Below are 21,201 nucleotides of genomic sequence, written 5' to 3' on the forward strand. Positions count from 1 at the left end.
AAAACGGTACCAGTTTTAGTGTTTTGATAAATGAGAATCACTAATATTATCAGATTACCTCACCTAATGCACTGAAAAAGGCTAAGATAGTGAGCTAACACTAATTTAACTGGAACTGCATTTCTGTCAGTGCGTGACTACAGCTCGTTAATAAACTACAGCTCGTTTTTTTTTATTGATCCATTTCATACAATCCGTCTTCATTTGGCAAGTGCACTTGCGCAAAAACATTTATGTTCAACTGTTTTTGTGTGTATGGATGCAGCTGATAATACAGCTTCGCCGAGACTACAAAGAGACATGCATTTGTGTGTGTGTGTGTGTGTGTGTGTGTGTGTGTGTGTGTGTGTGTGTGTGTGTGTGTGTGTGTGTGTGTGTGTGTTTCTTTTGTAAAAGTTTCCCGGATATAACTTCCCTATTTAATGCACAATTTTCCTTACAAATTATATTATCAGCATTACAATGTGAGTAAATGTAGCCGTGTAAAATGTAAGGGATGATGCCACCCTTATAGAACAATGTGCATTTGCGTTTAAATTGTAACATATTTAATAGCATGGAATTACAGTGCATGGTTCATAAGGTGCACTGATACTGAAGCTGGCTGCATGGTGAGCGCGAGACGCGGCAGAGCACAGATCGTGACGCGCGTCTCTCTATAATGAGATTGTGAAGTAAATGGGAGCGGGAATTCACCGCATTATGAACTCGTAACGCAATACTACGTGGGAACGGATTGCGAAAATTAATTTTCGGTTAACAATTCTGAGAGCGCGGATTAGAAACTCATGGGCACGATTTGTTAAACCGAGGGAACAGTTTGACAATTCGTGAGTACTGTTTATAAACTGAGCGGACGGATTGCAAAACCGTCGCCATCGGATCGTTTTTTTACTCACACAGGTGACTTCCCAGGCTCCGTATCCTCCCTTAATGCTGACTTCTGTTGACTTGGGACAAGGAAACGACGCATTTTAAAGCTAATACTCGCACACACACACACAATTACCGATATTAACAGAGCTGCATACAGTTATTTTTTCTCTGCGTGTCGCGCCTCCCCTGTTGTTCTTTGGCGCCCCCCAGGGGAGGCGCGCCTCACCTATTGAAAACCGCTGCCCTACAGTGATGATAAAACGATCAAAACATTTTTTTTTATCTGCAGATCACACATCTGACTTCAAATGTTCTATACACACAACAGAACAGAAAATATGACCACATGATATTTTGGTGGTACACAAGGACATTCCCGCCCATCCTAAAATGTTCCCGCCTATGACATAATTGTGATTTTTGGGGCCCGACCTGATTATGAGGACACTCATTTTACAATACACTAAATATGTCATTTCAGTGGATTACAGGGACAAATGTGTTTTACTGGTACATGACCACACACACAAACCTGACAACACAGTGAATTACCAAGACTAAGGTGATTTAAGAGGACTGGATCTTAAACACAATACACAACTGCACTATCCAACATTACATGGACCAGTGTGTTTAATGGTACATGACCACACACACACACAAACAAGATAACACTGTGCATTACCAAGACTAAGGTGATTTAAGAGGACTGGATCTTAAACACAATACACAAAAGAACTTATCAGCATTACAGGGACCAAAGTGTTTTAAAAGTACTTTAATTACAACTTAATAGGCCCTATGCACAGCTGCACTACTTCCTGAACTTAAGCAGGCTCCTTTGTTTCCTGTCTGCCATGATTGGACAAACTGATTAATCCAGGTGTGTCTGACCAACAACAATAATCAGACACACCTGGATTAATCAGTTTGTCCAATCATGGCAGACAGGAAACAAAGGAGCCTGGAAGAGTGGAAGTAGTGCAGATGTGCATAGGGTCTATAACAATGAGTTTTCCCAGATTTGAATCATTCAAAACATTTCCCAAAAAAACAGTCAAAACTGCCCGTTTTGAAACAGGAACATTTTAATGATGTTATTAAACAGCATCCATTGCATGTTCAAAGAGTTAAGCTTATACATTACAATGCCTATCACATGATAAACTTTTATGAGGGACTCTAACCAAAAGAAATAACAATTCTGCCAGCATTTCCTCACCCTCATGTTGTTTCAAACATGTATGACTTTCTATCTTCAGTGGAACACAAAAGGAGATGTTTAGCAGAATGTTAGGGCCAACCTCAGCCTCAGCGGGAATAGAGTTACAGTACACTCGTGTCTGTCTCTATTCTCTCAGAAGGCGTTTATACAGTACACTCGTGTCTATCTCTATTCTCTCAGAAGGCGTTTACACAGTACACTCGTGTCTACCTCTATTCTCTCAGAAGGCGTTTATACAGTACACTCGTGTCTATCTCTATTCTCTCAGAAGGCGTTTATACAGTACACTCGTGTCTATCTCTATTCTCTCAGAAGGCGTTTACACAGTACACTCGTGTCTACCTCTATTCTCTCAGAAGGCGTTTATACAGTACACTCGTGTCTATCTCTATTCTCTCAGAAGGTGTTTATACAGCACACTCGTGTCTGTAACTCTATTCCCGCTGAGGCTGAGGTTGGCCCTAACATTCTGCTAAACATCTCCTTTTGTGTTCCACTGAAGATAGAAAGTCATACATGTTTGAAACAACATGAGGGTGAGGAAATGCTGACATACAAACTGTATTTTGACAATCTACTGCTGCAATAAGTTTCTTACAGCAGAATGAAAATAAAAACAACAAACAAGTAATAATCAATATAGAACAACATCAAATAAGACTTATCTTAAGATCTAACTTTACTTGCTTTGTGCTTTCCTTTTTAAACTAATTCCACGGTTTCTGACAAAATCTCTGATGTTTTGAGCACTGCGCCTTGCCAAAACTGGATCTTCTGCTGTCTTACACTGCTGGCATTCTGTCAGTGAGGCCAGTTTCCCTTTCGTTACATGTGCCTTAAAATGTTTCATTACAGCGCTAACTTCTGCATCCGACCAGCACACTTTTTGTCCTCTCCGTGGGTTTTCAATTTCTGCCTCACTCTCATTCTCTGTACAGAATAATTAATACGTTAGTAAGCTCGAACTATAAGATATCTCATGTACTTACAATGATGGTTGTGTTCTAATTTAAACCTCAGGTACCTTGCAAAACTTCAGTGGTCTCCTCAATGGGCATTGTATGAACATCTGCAAGAAATTTGTTATATACTGATCAGGAAACTCGGATGTAACTTAAACTTACAGAACTCAATGTTAACTGGTTATAAACCTGATATCTAAATGACATTTCAAACAACATATTCAAAATATTATTTTAGAGATTAAATATTATCAGCCTGTTAAACAGCTGCTTTTTAAAACTTGTGTTCATCTGTCATTTATCAGTTTTTGGCGAACATGAAAATGATCAACTTATTGGTTGATCCCTTATTTCATTAATATTCTGTTAGAAAAGTTGCACTATATGCACAGTATACAGTAGAATTGCATCTATGCATTTTATTTATGCCAATAATCTAATGAAAATTATGGGTTAAAATAATAATAAACAAACATGTTCATAAACTTGACACACACCAACATCACTGGAGACACCAGCAGCTCCAGCAGGAGCATCATCCTCAGACTCACTCTCATCAGGATCACTGGCATCAGAATCCGTCATACTGATCTCATCTTGAAGAAAAAGTGAAATTTAGAATATGATAAACATCTAAATGTTTAACCTGTACTCAAAAGTAATTTGTGAAAAATGGCAATTAGACTACACCCTACAGCAGGGATGGGCAACTCTGGTCCTGGAGGGCCACTGTCCTGCAGAGTTTAGCTCCAACCCTAAATAAACACACCTGAACAAGGCAATCAATGTTTTCAGGATAACTAGATAGATACAGGCAGGTGAGTTTTTATCAGGGCTGAAGCCAAACTCTGCAGGACAGTGGCCCTCCAGGACCGGAGTTGCCTATCCCTGCCCTACAGTCTACTCAATGGATGCATGGTACATCACATAACTCAGAGTTTCCTTAAACCTCCCTATGAATGTAAAAGATCCACTGTACTGCCTACACTTGCATGGACATACCTTCAATCTCAATGTCATCTAGCGATTTGCCTTGAATATTAGGAAGACAGCCCTTTTCCATGGCTAGAAGTAACTTGGATATTTTAGCCAGCTGAGTAGTGGCTTCAGGCAGCCTGTAATAGTCGTGATGGACGCGGATATCATGTCCTAAGAAATCTGCGACCTGATCCAATTCGTTGTTTTTCAGGTTTAGGATTTGGGAGAGAGTAGCTACATGTTTGCGCAGATGAGTTGATCTTAGAAACTCTGGATTTTGAGCTCCACATTCACTTGCATAGACCCTAAGAGAGTCTGGGCCTCTGTAGTGACTCTGGCAGTTGGGTCTGGCAAACAAGAATTCATTAGTGTCCAGCACTCCACATTCACTTCTCTTGCTGACCAGCAGTGTCAGGGCATCAACCATATCAGGTGAGAGAAGAACCGCAACCTTTCTTCCCCTTTTCCCCCTGATCTCAACTCGACTAAAATGGTTGCAGAGTTTCTGTTCAAACTTGCTCAGGCCCATGGCGACATCATCATGGAGAGAAGTGCTATCCCTTTCTTTGAAGCCTTTGAGTGGCATTTTAGAGACCTCTCCTGCACGTCTACGATTGAAAACTATTATTTTGGTGAGCGTTGCTTTGGCTAGTTCTGCGTAGCTTTGAGGTGACCCAGTCTCTTTTAGTTTCAGCAATGCCGTATGCGCAGTCTTTTCCAGGAACTGATGAAGGCACTGTACGTCCTGAGTGAAGGGCAGTGTTGATGACTTGTTAAATTTCGCCTCATTCAGTGTGACTAAAGCACTGTGTGAGATCATCTCGGACCACTTTGAGGAGTAGAGCTTTTTAAAGGTCTCTGTCGACACGATCAGTTCCTTGTCCTCGGACATCAGTGCTCTGCAGTGAATGATTTCACAAATCTTATTCAAAGAATGCCCCAATTTCAGTGCAAGGCTTGGACATTGGTAGGAGTGACTCTCGTCGTCATAACCAGACACCCTCTGGACCGCTCCAATGAGTCTGTGAAAATTGGCAGGTTTCACAGCTTCTTCAAGACTGTATATAGAAAACTCTCTACGCAAAGTCAACAACAATCTTCCAATTTCTCTGAGTTTTTGACGAATGTACTCAAATTTGGTGGGGTCATGTCCATGTTTGTTAAAGAAAGACTGTGCAAGCTGAAGAATACTCAGGTCATTTTTGACGACAGCAGAAATGTCATCCTGCTTCATGACACTTAAAAGTTTCCAAACTCCTTGAGATATCTGCTGACTGATTGAAGACTCTGCCATAGTTGCCAGACCCAAAACCCTGGTTCTCCCTTGGTTTTCACTGTCAGATGCTGGTTTTGAGGAACATCTTTTCAAATGACACCATACATCTTTCCGTACAAACATCCCTTTGCAGTACATGCAATGCACAAAATGCTTTGAATCACATTCTTTTTTTGGTGCCCGTTTTATTTTAAGGGCCCCCTCTCCACACTGTAAAACATCTGTGTTATGCTGATAGTTGCCCTTGTTCCTGAGTTTTTGCAGCATTGCTTTACATTCTTTCGAGTGCACAGGGAGTGACAAAGCCTGCCCAACTTCAACATCAGACATATGAGTTTTCAAATGGCGCGCTAACTTGGACTGAGGTTTCCCGCAGATGTAACAATAGTTCTTACTAATTGCTGAACAGGAAATATTTGCTGATTGCTCACACTGATCTGCTTCAGCCACACTGCTTTCTCTCCCTTCCTCTCTAAACGTTGCTGCCCTTTTTGCATTCAAAAGCGTCTCAGTACTGTCCTCTCTGCTGTGTGATCGGGGTGATGATGACATAACATCTGTTGACCTGCGTACCTCTGAATCTTGCTTTCTGGGAAGGTGGCATTCACCAGACCTGTCCGATTCACTGTCTATCTCAACATCAGTCAAGTGCTCATGACAAAGCAAGCCAGACTCTTCATACACACATGCTGCTCCCCTGGCCTTTAAGATTGGTTCACCTTTGTCCTCAGATAAATTCAGGGAGGTTACATCAGATCTCCGAGGTTCACTAAACTTAGAGGATGCAGCTCCCTGTATATCTGAGAGGAGTTCAGCTTGATCAAATCTTGCTGGTCTTGTTGTCAGTTCAACTGAACTGTCTGACTGATTGTCTGACTCAGACTGTGGTATGTATTCTTCATCTGACTGCTCGTCTTCCTCTGAACTTATTGTCAATATATTTGTGATTAATTTACAACAATAATAGAAAGTTTAATTCATAAAACTGAGGAGCAGACATATAGAATCAAACATTCTCTTACCAGTGATGACTGTTTTCTAGTCCATTCATGAAACTTTGAATAACAGGACTTGTGCCAAAAACTGGAGCACACTATGAGAGAAATCATGTATCAGGACATGTTCAGCTGTTAACATTTGTATTGCATTTAGATATAGAATCTCATGTTAAATTACTATTATCCCCTTATTATTATTAATGTTTTTTTAGTGGTGTAATAGATCACAAAACTCAAGGTTTGGATCATATATGGTTTTAGGTAACGGATAGGATAATTTTTCAGATTAGCAAAAAAAGTATTGTGTGCAAATGTAACTTTGCTTTCCATGTATTACTTTAAGCATATTTTTTTAAGCACTTCTATACCACAACAAAAACTACTAGCCTAACCAATAATCGGATAATCACCTGCAACAGTTATTCAATTTTGATCTTAAATCTTAAATAAATTATACTAAAATGAATTACGATATGTCATGCTGCAAAATAGACATACTAACATTTACATCTCAGGCCAAACCACTTCAGTGCCGCAACAGGTCCCACACATTCAGCACATCTGTCCATGCTTGATATTGCTGAAGTGACCATGTCATGCTTATAGACCTGTGAAGAAAAAACATTGTGAATATGAAATCATAAAAGAAAAGGAATATTCTAAAACATACATGTAAAACTACATTATGAGCTACATTATTGTTCATTAACTGCAATCATTAAAGAACATTTACATCACAGAGCTTAAATGGTATTGGTTGAAATGCTGTAACACAAATCCTTATTTGGACATCGTCTAATATTACTGAAAAGAGTTTATAAAAAAAGCTGTTAACAAAAGTATGTATTTAAAGTATACAGATGTACTCTGAGGTGAAAGTACTAAGTATACAGTACTTTCTACACAGATGTACTAAGGGCTTACTGTACTATACCTGTTTTTTAGTAATGCTTTCAGGTATTATACAGTAGGGCTGATTTGAGGGAAGCATATTTAATATTTTTATTAACAGTAAATGTGCTGTAGATTGTAAGTTCTCAAATAGTTGGCAGACAACATAACCTCAAGCTGCACAGCATTGTTTTGCTCATTGTTTTAGAGCTCATCGTTTTAGAGCATTTTAATGAGTACAAGCACATACACACAGTATTATATCCCATAATACTGTGCAAACACATCTTTAATCATGCACCCTGGAAGAAGTTTTGTACATTTTAAAGTTAAACTCATCAATCTGTTCCACTTTGAGAGCAAAATTAAGAGCTGTCACCGTAGTGTCCAAATTGAAGACAAACAACAACAATAATGATAATAACAATAATACTTTTAGAGTGTTGTTATTAGAACTATCCCTATGTATGTTTTATTTTAAGTATATTATTTTGGGCATTACATTACAATATTTTTGTTTTAATATCCTCATTTGCAGGAGTTAAACCATTAAGCTGTTGGCATATATATTGAAGTAAACCTGCATTTTCAGAGAAAACAGGATTACAAACACATCTCATTACAAATTTGGTGAAATACTGTAATTATCGGTCCACAAAAAAGTAGGATATAATGCAAATGTGAAAATAGAGTGTAACTGGTGCCCGTTTCAATCCCTAACGCAGATTAAACTTAAGGCACGTGCAGAAATCGAGTTCACTTCCATGTCTCAGTTGAGATCCACAACTGAGATCCACAGGGAATGAATGCAAACACCGGAACTCAAGCTGATCACACAACCAAAGTGTGCTCTTCACTTTGAAACAGGGAGAGCAATAGACTATTTACTTAATTAAATTTCAATCTTTCACGATTTGATTATAGGCACTAAGCCATATCGTGCTATCGACTTTAGTTAGAATTTGACAGATTCTTTGCCCAAGCAATGGCACAGAACACAATGTCAAATTCACGAGTTCACACTTACATACAACCTGTCCGGATGGAGGGCTCCGAGCTCGGAGTTCGGCCCGAACCCAGAGTACTCCCCCCGTATGTAGGTGTTTAGGACTAGAAGTGTGGAGAAGGGGTGGTGGGGGGATGCTGCAAAACTGTCAATGGATTGAGGTAAGACTGCTGAGTGTATATATACCTCTTACCATTGATTGCTGAGTGCTCTCCACCTGTGATAATTATCTGAACGTGCTCCTCCCGAACCTCATTACATTTTATGTTTTATACATTTTATGATAAGTGTCCAAATATTTTTTGGTTCATTCGGTTCAAACTGGGGCAGGACAGATTAGACCGTGGAGGGCCAGCAGAGTAAAGGCAATTAATGGGAAACACTGTAAATAATTTAACTAAAACAAGTAAAAACCTCCTTGACTCCTTCAGTAGGTGCACACAAGCTCTGCTCCTCATTTAACTCTTTGACAGGTGGCATCTGAAAACATAATGAAAAAAAGAAGGCTAATGTGAAGAAGATGCACTACAACAAACTAGTATTTTATAAAATGATGCAATGCTCTTTTTATTACCATCTCGACATCCTTCTCAACACATTCTTGACCTTCCAATGATAATCTGTCCTTCTCAGGAGTCACCTGGAAGTAAAGAAAAGGAAAAAAGATACAAAACACTCTACTACAGACAGGATTCAGAGTAGGGCTGCACAATTAATCGAATTTCTAATCGCAATCACGATTACAGAAGCCACGATTACGTAATCGTCCAAAACCGCGATTACAAAAAATATATATATATTCTGCGTGTTTAAGAGGCGTGTTTAGATCATGTCACGTTGTGAGTGGTGAATCACCACTTTTAATAATAATCTGTAGGCGTGTCCTTATTAACGACCGGATTATCCACTGACACGTCTATCTCATGTCATGTTAATTTCATGAACATGTCTTCATGAACAAAGCTGCCCTTCATTCATCTGCATGCCATGCAGACTAGAATTGCGAAACATTATTGGATAATTCTTATAATTCCTACAAAAATGACGTCTTTGTAACAGCGCACGCGCCTCCACATCCGAAGATGCACGACTTTGAGTCGAATATACCAGAGCAGACGGATATTAGTACATCTCATCACACAGGCAACCAGTTTGCGCGTCTAAATCAGTGGTATGATCTGGTTTCCAGTCTGAAACAGCGACAAGTAAATGCCTCATCCGTTTGGGGAGATGCGCGCGCAGTCAGCGAAGGCTCGCACTGCGGTGCCAGGCGAAAGTATAAACAAGGCTTTGGCAGTCATTCGTGATGTGGGTAAGAAGTTACATGTGACTTTACACAACAGCTGATGCGAGAGTAAGTGTAACATAAAGCTCTTAATCTCTTGTTGCATGGGACGCATTTCTAACAACATAGGGCTATTTAGTTAAACAATTTTGCAAGCGTGTTGTTTTAGGCTAATACACCAACAGCAAATTTCTGTATAATAAAGGGCTACATTTTGCACCAAAGTCTATCATTTGAAATCTTTACATTGTATTGTAGCTCAGAATTCGAGTAGTCGTGTATCTCGAAACACCGATCAGAAAATTTGGCTAACTTGCCGTGATTTTCCATTTACCACTTTCATTGTGTTTCAAAAAAATAGAGAAGGCAGGACATGCCAATTGTACCTTATGTACAAAAGAGATCAACTTTTTGACATTGATTTTTGATAAGTATGCTGATTTTTGTTAAGTCACGCTCAGAAATGTGTCATTTGCATATTAAAATCACACACAAAAAAAAAAATCGAGCCAGGGGCAATTATGATTTTTGTCATTATCGTGCAGCCCTAATTCAGAGATTATCCAAGTAAAGCAGCATCACAGACATACCTGTTCCAGTCCTTCAGTGGATGCACAGACCCTTGATTCCATTAACCCTGATTGATCACTGACAACTGTCAACTGAAAACATGAAATAAATACAAGCTCACATTATGAATGAGGTACTCAAGCAAAAGATGGCTAATGATGCCAGAACAAATTCAGGTATGATGGCACATTTTCAACCACTGGGTAATTATAGTGGGCAAAGTAATTCATATGTTACAGCAGTGCCTTGCACATTTAAAAGAGGGTGAAATATTAATGTGGAAATCATGCATTTAGTTCAAACTGAATATATGGCCATAACCATTTGATTTCCAGAAAGAAAAAACAATACCTTCTGTACGTCTCTGGCTTCTGACTGGGAATGAGTGTTCACTTTAAGAGGGTGGGGTTCAACCTCACTGAGAGTCTACAAAACATCAAATTAGACATTTGAAACACTGGTCTAAATATGTTAACAGCCTAGGTCTCAAAAACATCTTTGCTACATTTGCTCATTCTTAGAGTTAGGAATTAAAAAAAAAACTATTCCAATTCTAAAATAGGATACTTGAGGTCAGAAATTGTATACTAGTTATAAAATTGAAAAGAAATTTCCAATGTTCATGGCTTTTAAATGCATATTATGTGTGTGTTCTCATAGTATGTCAGGTTGTGTGTAGCTTTACACCTGTTTTATGAGGACACTAGTTTTATGAGGACATCATACGAACATGTTCTTGATGTTTGACTTTGACTGAGTGTGTTGTGTAAGTTTAAAAGAATCCTGGTCTATGAGGACACTAGTTTTATGAGGACACCATACACACATGTGTAAGTTTAACACAATCCTGGTCTATGAGGACACTAGTTTTATGAGGACACCATACACACATGTGTAAGTTTAAAAGAATCCTGGCCTATGAGGACACTAGTTTTATGAGGACACCATACACACATGTGTAAGTTTAACACAATCCTGGTCTACGAGGACACTAGTTTTATGAGGACATCATACGAAAATGTTCTTGATGTTTGACTTTGACTGAGTGTGTTGTGTAAGTTTAACACAATCCTGGTCTATGAGGACACTAGTTTTACTGGGACACTGGTAACTAGATACATGTTGACGGCACCCTGAGTTCAAGTGTGTGTGTATGAGAGTGATAGGAGACATCGCGCCTGTGCTAGATGTACAATGACTCACTTTTTACACACACAATAATAATTCAGTGACTGATAACTGAGGCAAAAATTGTTTCTGAGAAACACTGAAATCTGTTCTTTTCTTTAAGGAATAACTAAATTATTAAATTAACTTCTTGGATACCTTAAGAGTTGCTGTATCTTGTTTGGGTCTCAACTGATTCTTTTCAGTTGTCATCTGAAACAAGTTTTAAAAAACACATAAGAAACAAAATATTATTTGACAAATAATTACTATTGCAGAATTACTTATTGAAAGTCTATTTTAACCAAGGAGGCTACTTTTTTACCTACTTCTATTATGATTAAATTTAATCGAACATGTACAATTATGAGTTTTTAATATTGGCATGAGCTGTTATTGAGATTAAACAGGTGTTAAGCTACACACAAACATACATACTGTAATCAACACACGTAAAGTAATCATAATATTTTGATCCTATGAAATAATCCAATAAATAAAAGTTGTTATTGTAAAGGTTTACATACCGTGCATCGCCATGGCCACTCAGAATCACCGTAATTATATGTGATCTCTTCACCAGCACAGATGCTTCTTATAGCAAATAAGCATAGGTGAGGTTTTCCATCCACACGGATCGTCTTCATCTTGCTGTTTGGGTTTATATTGTCATCATTGACAAGTCTACCAAGAGAACCGTCATCTCGGGCAGCATCAACACTAAACAAATGAGAGTTCAACTATCAATAATGGAGTCTTATTCCTGTTAAAATGTTTTTGACATTAAAAACAGAGTATCAGTACTGAAAGCCTAGAAACATAAAATATTATATTATTTGTTCAATCATTTAATGCTCATTACCCAGCTGTGATAATAGATAACTGATCATTATTAAAAAAATATACCAAAATGTGCACTAAATTATGTATTAATGAATCATTGACATGTCCACTTGCACATTTTGAATATAATTATAAATATACACTACTGCGCAATAGGGGTGGGGGAAAAATCGATACAGCATAGTATCGCGATATTTTCTGTGGCAATACTGTATCGATACACGGGCACCAAGTATCGATCTATTATTATTTAAATTACACATGAGAATTTAACTTTGGTAGTAGAATGCTAAAAATCAATTGCTCATTCAAAGTGGGAAAAAGATGTTTCGCCGACCCAAATAAAACTCGGCGAGTGTATCTCATATAAAGAGAGCGCGCACAGCTCTATGCGCGCCGCCGCTTATGAACGCGGCTGCAGTAATGCACCAAACAGACACAAGGTTGCCAGGCCAACGGGTCCCTGTTAACCGTTGTGAGTGCGTCGGCGCACTGAAGCGTCTTTTTGTTTAGTCAAAGTTGCTATCAGATTTAATGTTATTACGTTGACAAACTATACATCATTAAAAAGATATAAGACTCAAGTTTCAGTATTTGACCACTATTGTATTCTGATAAACGTATAGTGACAGTTATGTCTTAATTTGTGTCAGGAGTTATGTAATGAAAAAATGCATTGATACCTTTAATATGAATTATGAGCGTCAGCCGTTCTCATTCAGAAAAAAACTCACAGCTATCGTCATGAACGCGCTTCACAAAACAACGTCCATCAGGGCTTTTACCTCAAAGATGTGCAGATTTGGAGAAATATTGATAGATTCTCATAGGTTTACGTCAGATTTCTATAGACAGGAATAATATTTATTGAATTTATACCCAAATGCGTCGATTACGAGTGCTGGATACTCTGATGTAATGGGTCGAGTATACCATCCCTTCGCACTCCGGGAAGTTGGGAATTTGAAGTTGGAAAAGGGTAATAAATTGCAATATATTGCAGAATATCGCAATATTTTTAAAATCGCAATAATATCGTATCGTGACCTAAGTATCGGGATAATATCGTATCGTGGTGCCACTGGTGATTCCCACCCCTACTGCGCCAGAGTAGGCATGTTATTTTTACCCAAAACAAAAAATAGTTTTAAGCCAGTTATTTAAATAAATTTTGCTGTAGTGTCAGTAGGAAATATCAGTTTACATTTACACAGATTTATTTTGCCATTAACTGTAATAATCCAGTGAAATTTCAGTATGCACAACAAGTCTGAGAACTGGTATGATCTGATCTCACCATCGAGTCTGTCTGTGATTACAAGAAGAAACAGAAAAAACTGAGACAAACTAAATCCAGAAGAACCGCAGCAATGTCTCCAAGATGCTTGAAGAAACCTTCCTGCAAAGCTACAGTACTGTGAAAAGTTTTAGACACATGTGCAAAAGGGCTGTAAAGTCAGGATGCTTTCAAAAATAATGTCAAGAATATATTTTATTTATCAATTAACCTCTATTAACTAAATTAGATCAATATTTGGTGTGATCACACTTTGTGTTTAAAACGGCTTTTGTCTAGGTACACTTGCAAAGTTTTTCAGTTAAATTTACAGGAAGGTTTCTTCAAGCATCTTAGAGATGTTGCCGCAGTTTCTTCATGTAGCCTAACCCCAGACAGACTCGATGATGATGAGATCAGATCTGCTTGTGGAGCACCAGCTGTTGTCAGACTCCATGTGCATATACACATCTCACTGGATTATAACAAATAGGCCTAATGGCACAATTAATGTGTGGAAATGTAAAATTATATTTCCTAATGACACATTGCAGCAAAATATAAAAGTAACTGGCTTAAAACCTTTTGGCTTAAAATCTGGCTTAAAACTTTTGAAGATAATAAAGTGCTTAACACTTCTGCACAGTACTGTACATATACATTCAATACATGTACATACCAGAGGAGTTTTCCATCGTAACGAAACTCAAACAAGAATACTTTGAGGGCGTCATGATATATTCTTTGCCTCCGCTCACATTCTTCTTTGCTTATGAGGTCTCCTCTGTATTCCAGCAGGAAATCTCCCTTATCGAACTCAGTGCAACTGAACACACCTCTCCCTACACAACAACAGAGAATAAGTAAAATCATCACTGTAAATAGCATATAATGTATCTGACACGGCTTTATGAAACAAACTCACTTATTTAACTCACCTTTAGAATCATTGATAAATCTGCCATCAAGCCCTTCTTTGTCTTTTTTAAGAAGGGAAAACTGTATGGCCTCCTCCAGAGGCTTGGGCTTTCTCCTTCTCCGTTTCACTTCAGCCATTATCTGAAGTGGTGGCTGTCACAGAAAAAGACCCTCAATAATTCTGAATATTGCATTTCATTTGACATATTATTCAGCAAATTTGTTTTCTGTATAAACATGAAGACTGACAGTTGGTACAGAGAATATGTTATTACATTCAGGAGTAATAAAAGGGCATCTTGAACAATCTCTTTAATACCCAGCAGAACTGCAGTTATATTTAACAGCAGGGTTCTCAAGTCTCACGCATTGGCCGTGAGACACACGCAATTTAACCGGTTCACACGCTCACACGCCACACCGTGTATTTCTCACGCTGAAAAGGCAATGCCAACCAAGTTGTCCTGCAAGCTTTATACAGTATATAACGTTGTAGGCGCAGGCACACAAAGTGAAGTTTCCTGCCGCCAGCACGTATCTCGGCCAGATTGCGTTAGATGCGCGAACACACGGAAGTTGACGGAACATTCTCGGCCACCGTACGTTCGTTACTAGGTAACCAACAACATCGCGCGAACACACTTCGTGATGGAGAAGGTAAGTTGGAAGAAAGCTCGTCTAACATTTTTAGGCTAGAACATGTAATATATAGGCCATCGTATACATTATTATTAATGCAGTCAAAAACTCTACAACTACTTTGCAACCAGGCCAGAAGCTTTTGCTCAGTTCGGCTAGCTTACATTATCTGAAACTAAGGGAATGTTAGTGGGTATGGGAAGGAATGAAGATGTATTTCTTAATTTTATTTTAAATGATATATTAGACTGTATTAATAGTCTTTCTAGTTACATTAAGGCTACATGTATTAAAGCAGAGTGCTCTGGGTAATATTTTATATCCTGTCAAAACATACATTAATCATTGCCATTGCATTTGTATTTTTCAAAGATGTCAGGGAAAAAGCAAAAATTTATTTTACCATTTGAGATAATAATTAGCATTGTACCAGAGTTTTTATAAGTTCAAGAAAATGATAATATTATTCATGACTCAAAAATGTATATATAAAAAAAATATATATATATATATAATAAAATATATACTACAACAAACATTTAAAAAAAAAAAAGTATGTTTAAACTAGTGCTGTCAAATTGATTAATCGCATCTAACATAAAAGTTTGTTTATATAATATGTTTTAATATATTTGTTTTTCCAAACTGTTTGGAGCAATTTGTTATATTTTTGTAATTTTTGTATATTTGTAATTTTGAAATATAGCCTAACATTAAAGAGTATATTTGATGTGATGAATTGCTCTGTCATTTATCAGATTTACCAATTGTTATAATTTCAGTTTGTGCTGGTTAATTATGAACAATGGGTAAAATTGGGGGGCGGGGACTGGCGGGGGCGGGGCTCCATTAGGGCTCCTCCCCTAACCGCATGTGATCTCACTCCAAGCTTTGGATAAAACTTGAGAACCCTGTAACAGCAAAATGTCAGGATACTGTACTGGGTGGTATTAATATAATACAATATATCTATCCATTCCCCTCCTCTTCAACAGGCGTCATGACAATGAATTATTAGGATGTATAGATATTAGGATGCAGTTACAATTCTATTGAAATCGAAAACAAGTCCAAACTGACAAACATTGTTGAATCTCTGCTGACAATCACTATGCTAGCGCCGTTAGCATGCTAGCGCCGTTCCATCAGCTGCTTTCTGACTGTAAAATGAGCAGTGAAGATCTTGCAAGACATGCAAACACGCCAAAGTGCCAGACTGACACACAAGCGATTAAACAGCAGTATAACTTACTTTTAATAGTTGCTTCAAACAGGTGCAATGGTTCAAACAGGTCTTCTCATGTGCAGTTCCGGGTCCAAACTGGAAATTAAAGTGACGCATCACTACCTCTGATTAACACATTGATTATAATATAAACTTAAAAATAATATAAATACGTATTTAAAATAGCATCTATGATGTACGCCTATGAGTAAACTGTGTGTTTATACTTATTATTATAAGCTAATGAGATAAAAGTCTGTACATCAGACTATTATAAGAAACATCGACATTGTTTCTTGTTATATGCTTTCAAGTTATTTTCATACTTTATTATATGATATTTAAAGAATGCGTTTCATTGTATGATCACTATGCATCACATATTTAATTCACAACCGATAAATTATTGAGAATTATAATAATTATTGTATTTTGTATTAACTCACGTGTATGCAGTTTGATATGCAGTCAGGCAGCGTTGATTGAAGCTCCGCCCACCGGCGCCATATTGTCTTCGCGATTTCCCGCCTACCGGTACCGATCTGACCAATCACTAAAGCCAATTGAAGCTCCGCCCACTGGCGCCATTTTGTTTTCGTGATTTCCCGCCTACCGATAGCGATCTGTCCAATCACAAGCCCCAAAGCATACACTTGTGTGAAAAATGCTAATTTTTGATGACGCGGGTGCAATACCAAGACCTGGCTCCGCGAGCGCACTCTCGAAATCAGGGATACACTGTGTATGGTAAAATTTCAGGGTTTTGTGGTATGTAAGGACATGGCGCCAAACTTTGATAGGGAGCTTCTGGGACATAGTAAATGACATCTACACTGTCGGATTTATGAGGACATGGCCTCTGTCCTCATAAACCCAAATGTCCACATAGTGCTGGTGCGTATTCAGGTCAAAAGTCCTCGTAAACCACAAAAACAAACACACTCACCACTCACTCTCACACACACACACACACACACACACACACACACACACACACAAATTCTCTCTCTCACACTCTCTCTCTCACACACACACACACACGCTGGAATATTTGGGGAAAGTGCACTTCTGATGATCTGTTGTGATATTAGTATGAAGAGTTTTGAAAATGTAATGCTTGTGAAAATTGTGGCAAAGCAATACAAAAAACTGTAAAAGATCAGACAGTTTCATAATTCCTGGTTACAGAAATATTTGAACATAAGAATCCTATGTTTTCTGTTTGGTAACCATGGCGATTTCAGTCAGAACCTCATTCAGGACAAAAGCTGTTACAGAATGATATTTCTTTAGTGCTTTATTATCATTGGTTGCTTACAATCCTAAATGAACTAGTCAGATCTGAAATGAAGACTCAAGATAGAAAGTTTCTGTAATTCACTGATGTGTTTTCTCTCCATCAGATTCTCATCCGCTCACTCTGGATCTGAACACAGTGAATACACTCCTCCTTCTGTCTGAGGAGAACAGAGTGATTACTGGCACTTACACAGTCCAGCCGTATCCTGATCATCCAGACAGATTTGATATGTGTCCTCAGGTGTTGTGTAGAGAGAGTGTGTGTGGACGCTGTTACTGGGAGATTGAGTGGAGTGGGAGAGGTGTGTGTATATCAGTGTCATATAAGAGCATCAGCAGGAAGGGATGGGGTGATGAGTGTGAGTTTGGATGTAATGATCAGTCCTGGAGTTTGCTCTGCTCTTCCTCCAGATCTTCCTCCAGTTACTCATTCAGACACAATAACATAGAGACTGAACTCCCTGTAAAGCCCATCATCAGGAGAACAGGAGTATGTAGAACAGGAGTGTATGAGGATTACAGTGCAGGAACTCTGTCCTTCTACAGCGTCTCTGACACACTGAGCCTCATACACACAGTCCAGACCACATTCACACACACACTCTATCCTGGGTTTAGGCTTTATGGATCATCAGTGAAACTGTGTTGATGAATGAGAATAGACTGATGAGAGACTCTACCCATAATGCTTTGAGCTGCATGATAAATCAGTAACAGTGAGATGTTCTAGAGTCTCTTATTGTCTCTTCATTACATTAATAACACAGCTGAACTTCTGTCAGTGAAATAAAGAGAAACAGACAATGATACACAGAGAAGAGAGAGGAAATATGAGACACAATGAGACTCACTGAAACATGTCTGGATGATACGAGCAAAACTAGACTTTCAACTCTAAACTCAGTTTAAGACATTCAGAGATGTTTTATCTGAACTTCTCGATCTGTTCAAAACATGATTCCTCTGCTGTGGGTTATGTGTGTATTATTAAACATGATTCCTCTGCTGTGGGTTATGTGTGTGTTATTAAACATAATTCCTCTGCTGTGGGTTATGTGTGTGTTATTAAACATAATTCCTCTGCTGTGGGTTATGTGTGTATTATTAAACATGATTCCTCTGCTGTGGGTTATGTGTGTGTTATTAAACATAATTCCTCTGCTGTGGGTTATGTGTGTGTTATTAAACATAATTCCTCTGCTGTGGGTTATGTGTGTATTATTAAACATGATTCCTCTGCTGTGGGTTATGTGTGTGTTATTAAACATAATTCCTCTGCTGTGGGTTATGTGTGTGTTATTAAACATGATTCCTCTGCTGTGGGTTATGTGTGTATTATTAAACATGATTCCTCTGCTGTGGGTTATGTGTGTATTATTAAACATGATTCCTCTGCTGTGGGTTATGTGTGTATTATTAAACATGATTCCTCTGCTGTGGGTTATGTGTGTGTTATTAAACATGATTCCTCTGCTGTGGGTTATGTGTGTATTATTAAACATGATTCCTCTGCTGTGGGTTATGTGTGTATTATTAAACATGATTCCTCTGCTGTGGGTTATGTGTGTATTATTAAACATGATTCCTCTGCTGTGGGTTATGTGTGTGTTATTAAACAAGCTATTTGCATATTAATACTGTAATATCTGGTATAAATGGTTTCTGCACCCAAACATTACAGTTTTGCCTATTAGACAGAATCTCACACTCTTTCATTGCCAGTTATTAATATTTTCTTGGATGCAAAAGAAAAACAGCATCATGTGAACAGGACTTTTATTTAGGTCTGGGTGTGTGATGTCATCAGGCTGCGCCGCTCCTGCGTCTGTTGGGATTCGGCTGCAGAAAGGTTTGTGTTTTTACCATAGACAGTATATAAATTGGACACAGCGACCCCATTGGATTCAACGGAGGTCCTGTCCCAAATGGCGCACTTCATGTGAACTTTCGGTCTCGTGGACTTGAATTGCGCGTGCTCGCTGAGTCTACGAGTCCGCAGGCTGTCCCGTTCAGCATTTTACCGCTCTGAAGTGTGCTCAGCAGCGCCCCCTTTGTACCCTTGAAGCAGTCTTCCACGAAGCCCGCATAGAAGCAGGCTCCACGCACTTTAACTACCCAGGAATCCTTGTGAAAGGCCAATCAGACAACGGATGGGAGGAGATTTCACTCACGGATAATTGTTGACATGGCTGAGAAGAAAATATGACGGTTTTTATGACCTAAATATACATTTTACCAGTTGTTACCTACAGTTTATACAAACATTATGGTCATCGACCAGTGGTTGATGTCTCAAACATAATAATAGTGCGTTTAATAATACGATCGCATTATGATTCATTAAATAAATAGAACCGAATGTCAGGGCTTTACTGAGTCATATGTAAACATAGTATGAATATTGAAACCTGTAAATTGAAAAAATTATGTTTAAATTATGTTTTAAAATTGTATATTAGCTCTCTTAGTTCAAATGGAACATTATGTATTATTATGTACAACTGTATACATCATTTAAATAAGCATGATATATCTATTGTCTAATGCCCAGGTGATATGCACAATATAAAAATATAGAACTGTAACATTAGGCTGTGTAGTGGACATGCAGATAAGACGTCGGAGCGCAAAAATGTGATTTCTCCTGTCCAACAACAACCAGACCGTTATTTCCGGCGTGACGATCGAGTCTGTCCCAAGAATACCTCTCAATGTGGACTCGCGCCAAGGGGCCCTATAGGTCTGCACTACATGACGTCACCAAAGTGTGGACTCTGAGGAAGTCCACAAGTCCGGAGTGTGCCATTTGGGACAGGGCCGGAGACAAAGTGAAGTCAATTAGAAACTCTTACTTCCTGATGGTCGAGCGTACTGCGCAGACTCAAACTGAGCTTGACGACGTAGATGTGACGTGAGCAACCCGTCTGTCTTCTAGTAGCTGTGCCGAGAGAAATCTGAATCATTCCCTTCCGAATCTTGCAGAGACGGAGAGTGTGAGTAGGAGGTGTCCATGAGCTAGGAGCAAGAGAAACGTATTCTGATTAATTATTTTGTCACTTTGCCTCCACGTCCCCCCGATTGCCCGCGAGCTTCTCCTCCTGTCTATACCTATTTTTACAAAAATTGCTTCTACGGGGCCATAACGGAAGTTAAACAGTAGCCTAGTGTTCAAAGATACATTTCAATATTATAAAATACATTATTTGTGATATATATAACTATGAACCTACGTGAATATGTGTATGAGCAGACCTACACACAACCATACCTTAAACAGAGATGTTGCTTTTTTAAAGGCATGCAGTGGAACAGAGTCAGAGTCTGAGATAGACCATAGGACAGGCAGCATGAAGCAGAACACTACTGATCCCCTGTCAGTGATTGGCCTACAGCCTGACATGGACACTGCTTTGACTGCCACAGGAACTACCACAAAACCTGAGGCCATGCTCATGATTATGAGCCATGCAGCAAAGCATAAAATAACTGGTTGCCAGTTACATGATTTACTGCAGTTGATAAATAAATAGTTTGGGCAAGAGGTTGTACCTCGATCCAAGTATCTTTTTAACAGAGTGTTTAAAAACAGTTGTGAGAAAGTAGAATTTCAGTTCTACTGTGAAAGTTGTCACTTAAACATAGGAACAGTCCAGGAAATCAGTGACAAACAAATTATATATTAATATCATCAAACCAAAGAAAACACTAAATTTGTTGGAGACTTAATGGTTCATATTGGTGTCCAGTAGATACCAACACGTAACCTA

The 21,201-nt window shown here is 38.5% G+C and overlaps 1 protein-coding gene across 1 annotated transcript in view; it reads left to right on the forward strand.

Annotated features, from left to right (window-relative positions):
- LOC309496976 (protein NLRC3-like) overlaps positions 1 to 18,479 on the forward strand; it is a 69,824-nt gene extending 51,345 nt beyond the window's left edge. The window contains exon 8 of the mRNA XM_082167180.1: positions 17,539 to 18,479. Coding sequence (XP_082023306.1) covers positions 17,539 to 18,083 — 545 coding nt within the window. The 3' untranslated portion in view covers positions 18,084 to 18,479. The remainder of the gene's footprint in view (positions 1 to 17,538) is intronic.
- Positions 18,480 to 21,201: the final 2,722 nt, after the last annotated feature.

The sequence above is a fragment of the Leuciscus leuciscus genome, assembly GCF_965113295.1.
Source record: "Leuciscus leuciscus genome assembly, chromosome: 4".
Lineage (NCBI taxonomy): Eukaryota > Metazoa > Chordata > Actinopteri > Cypriniformes > Leuciscidae > Leuciscus > Leuciscus leuciscus.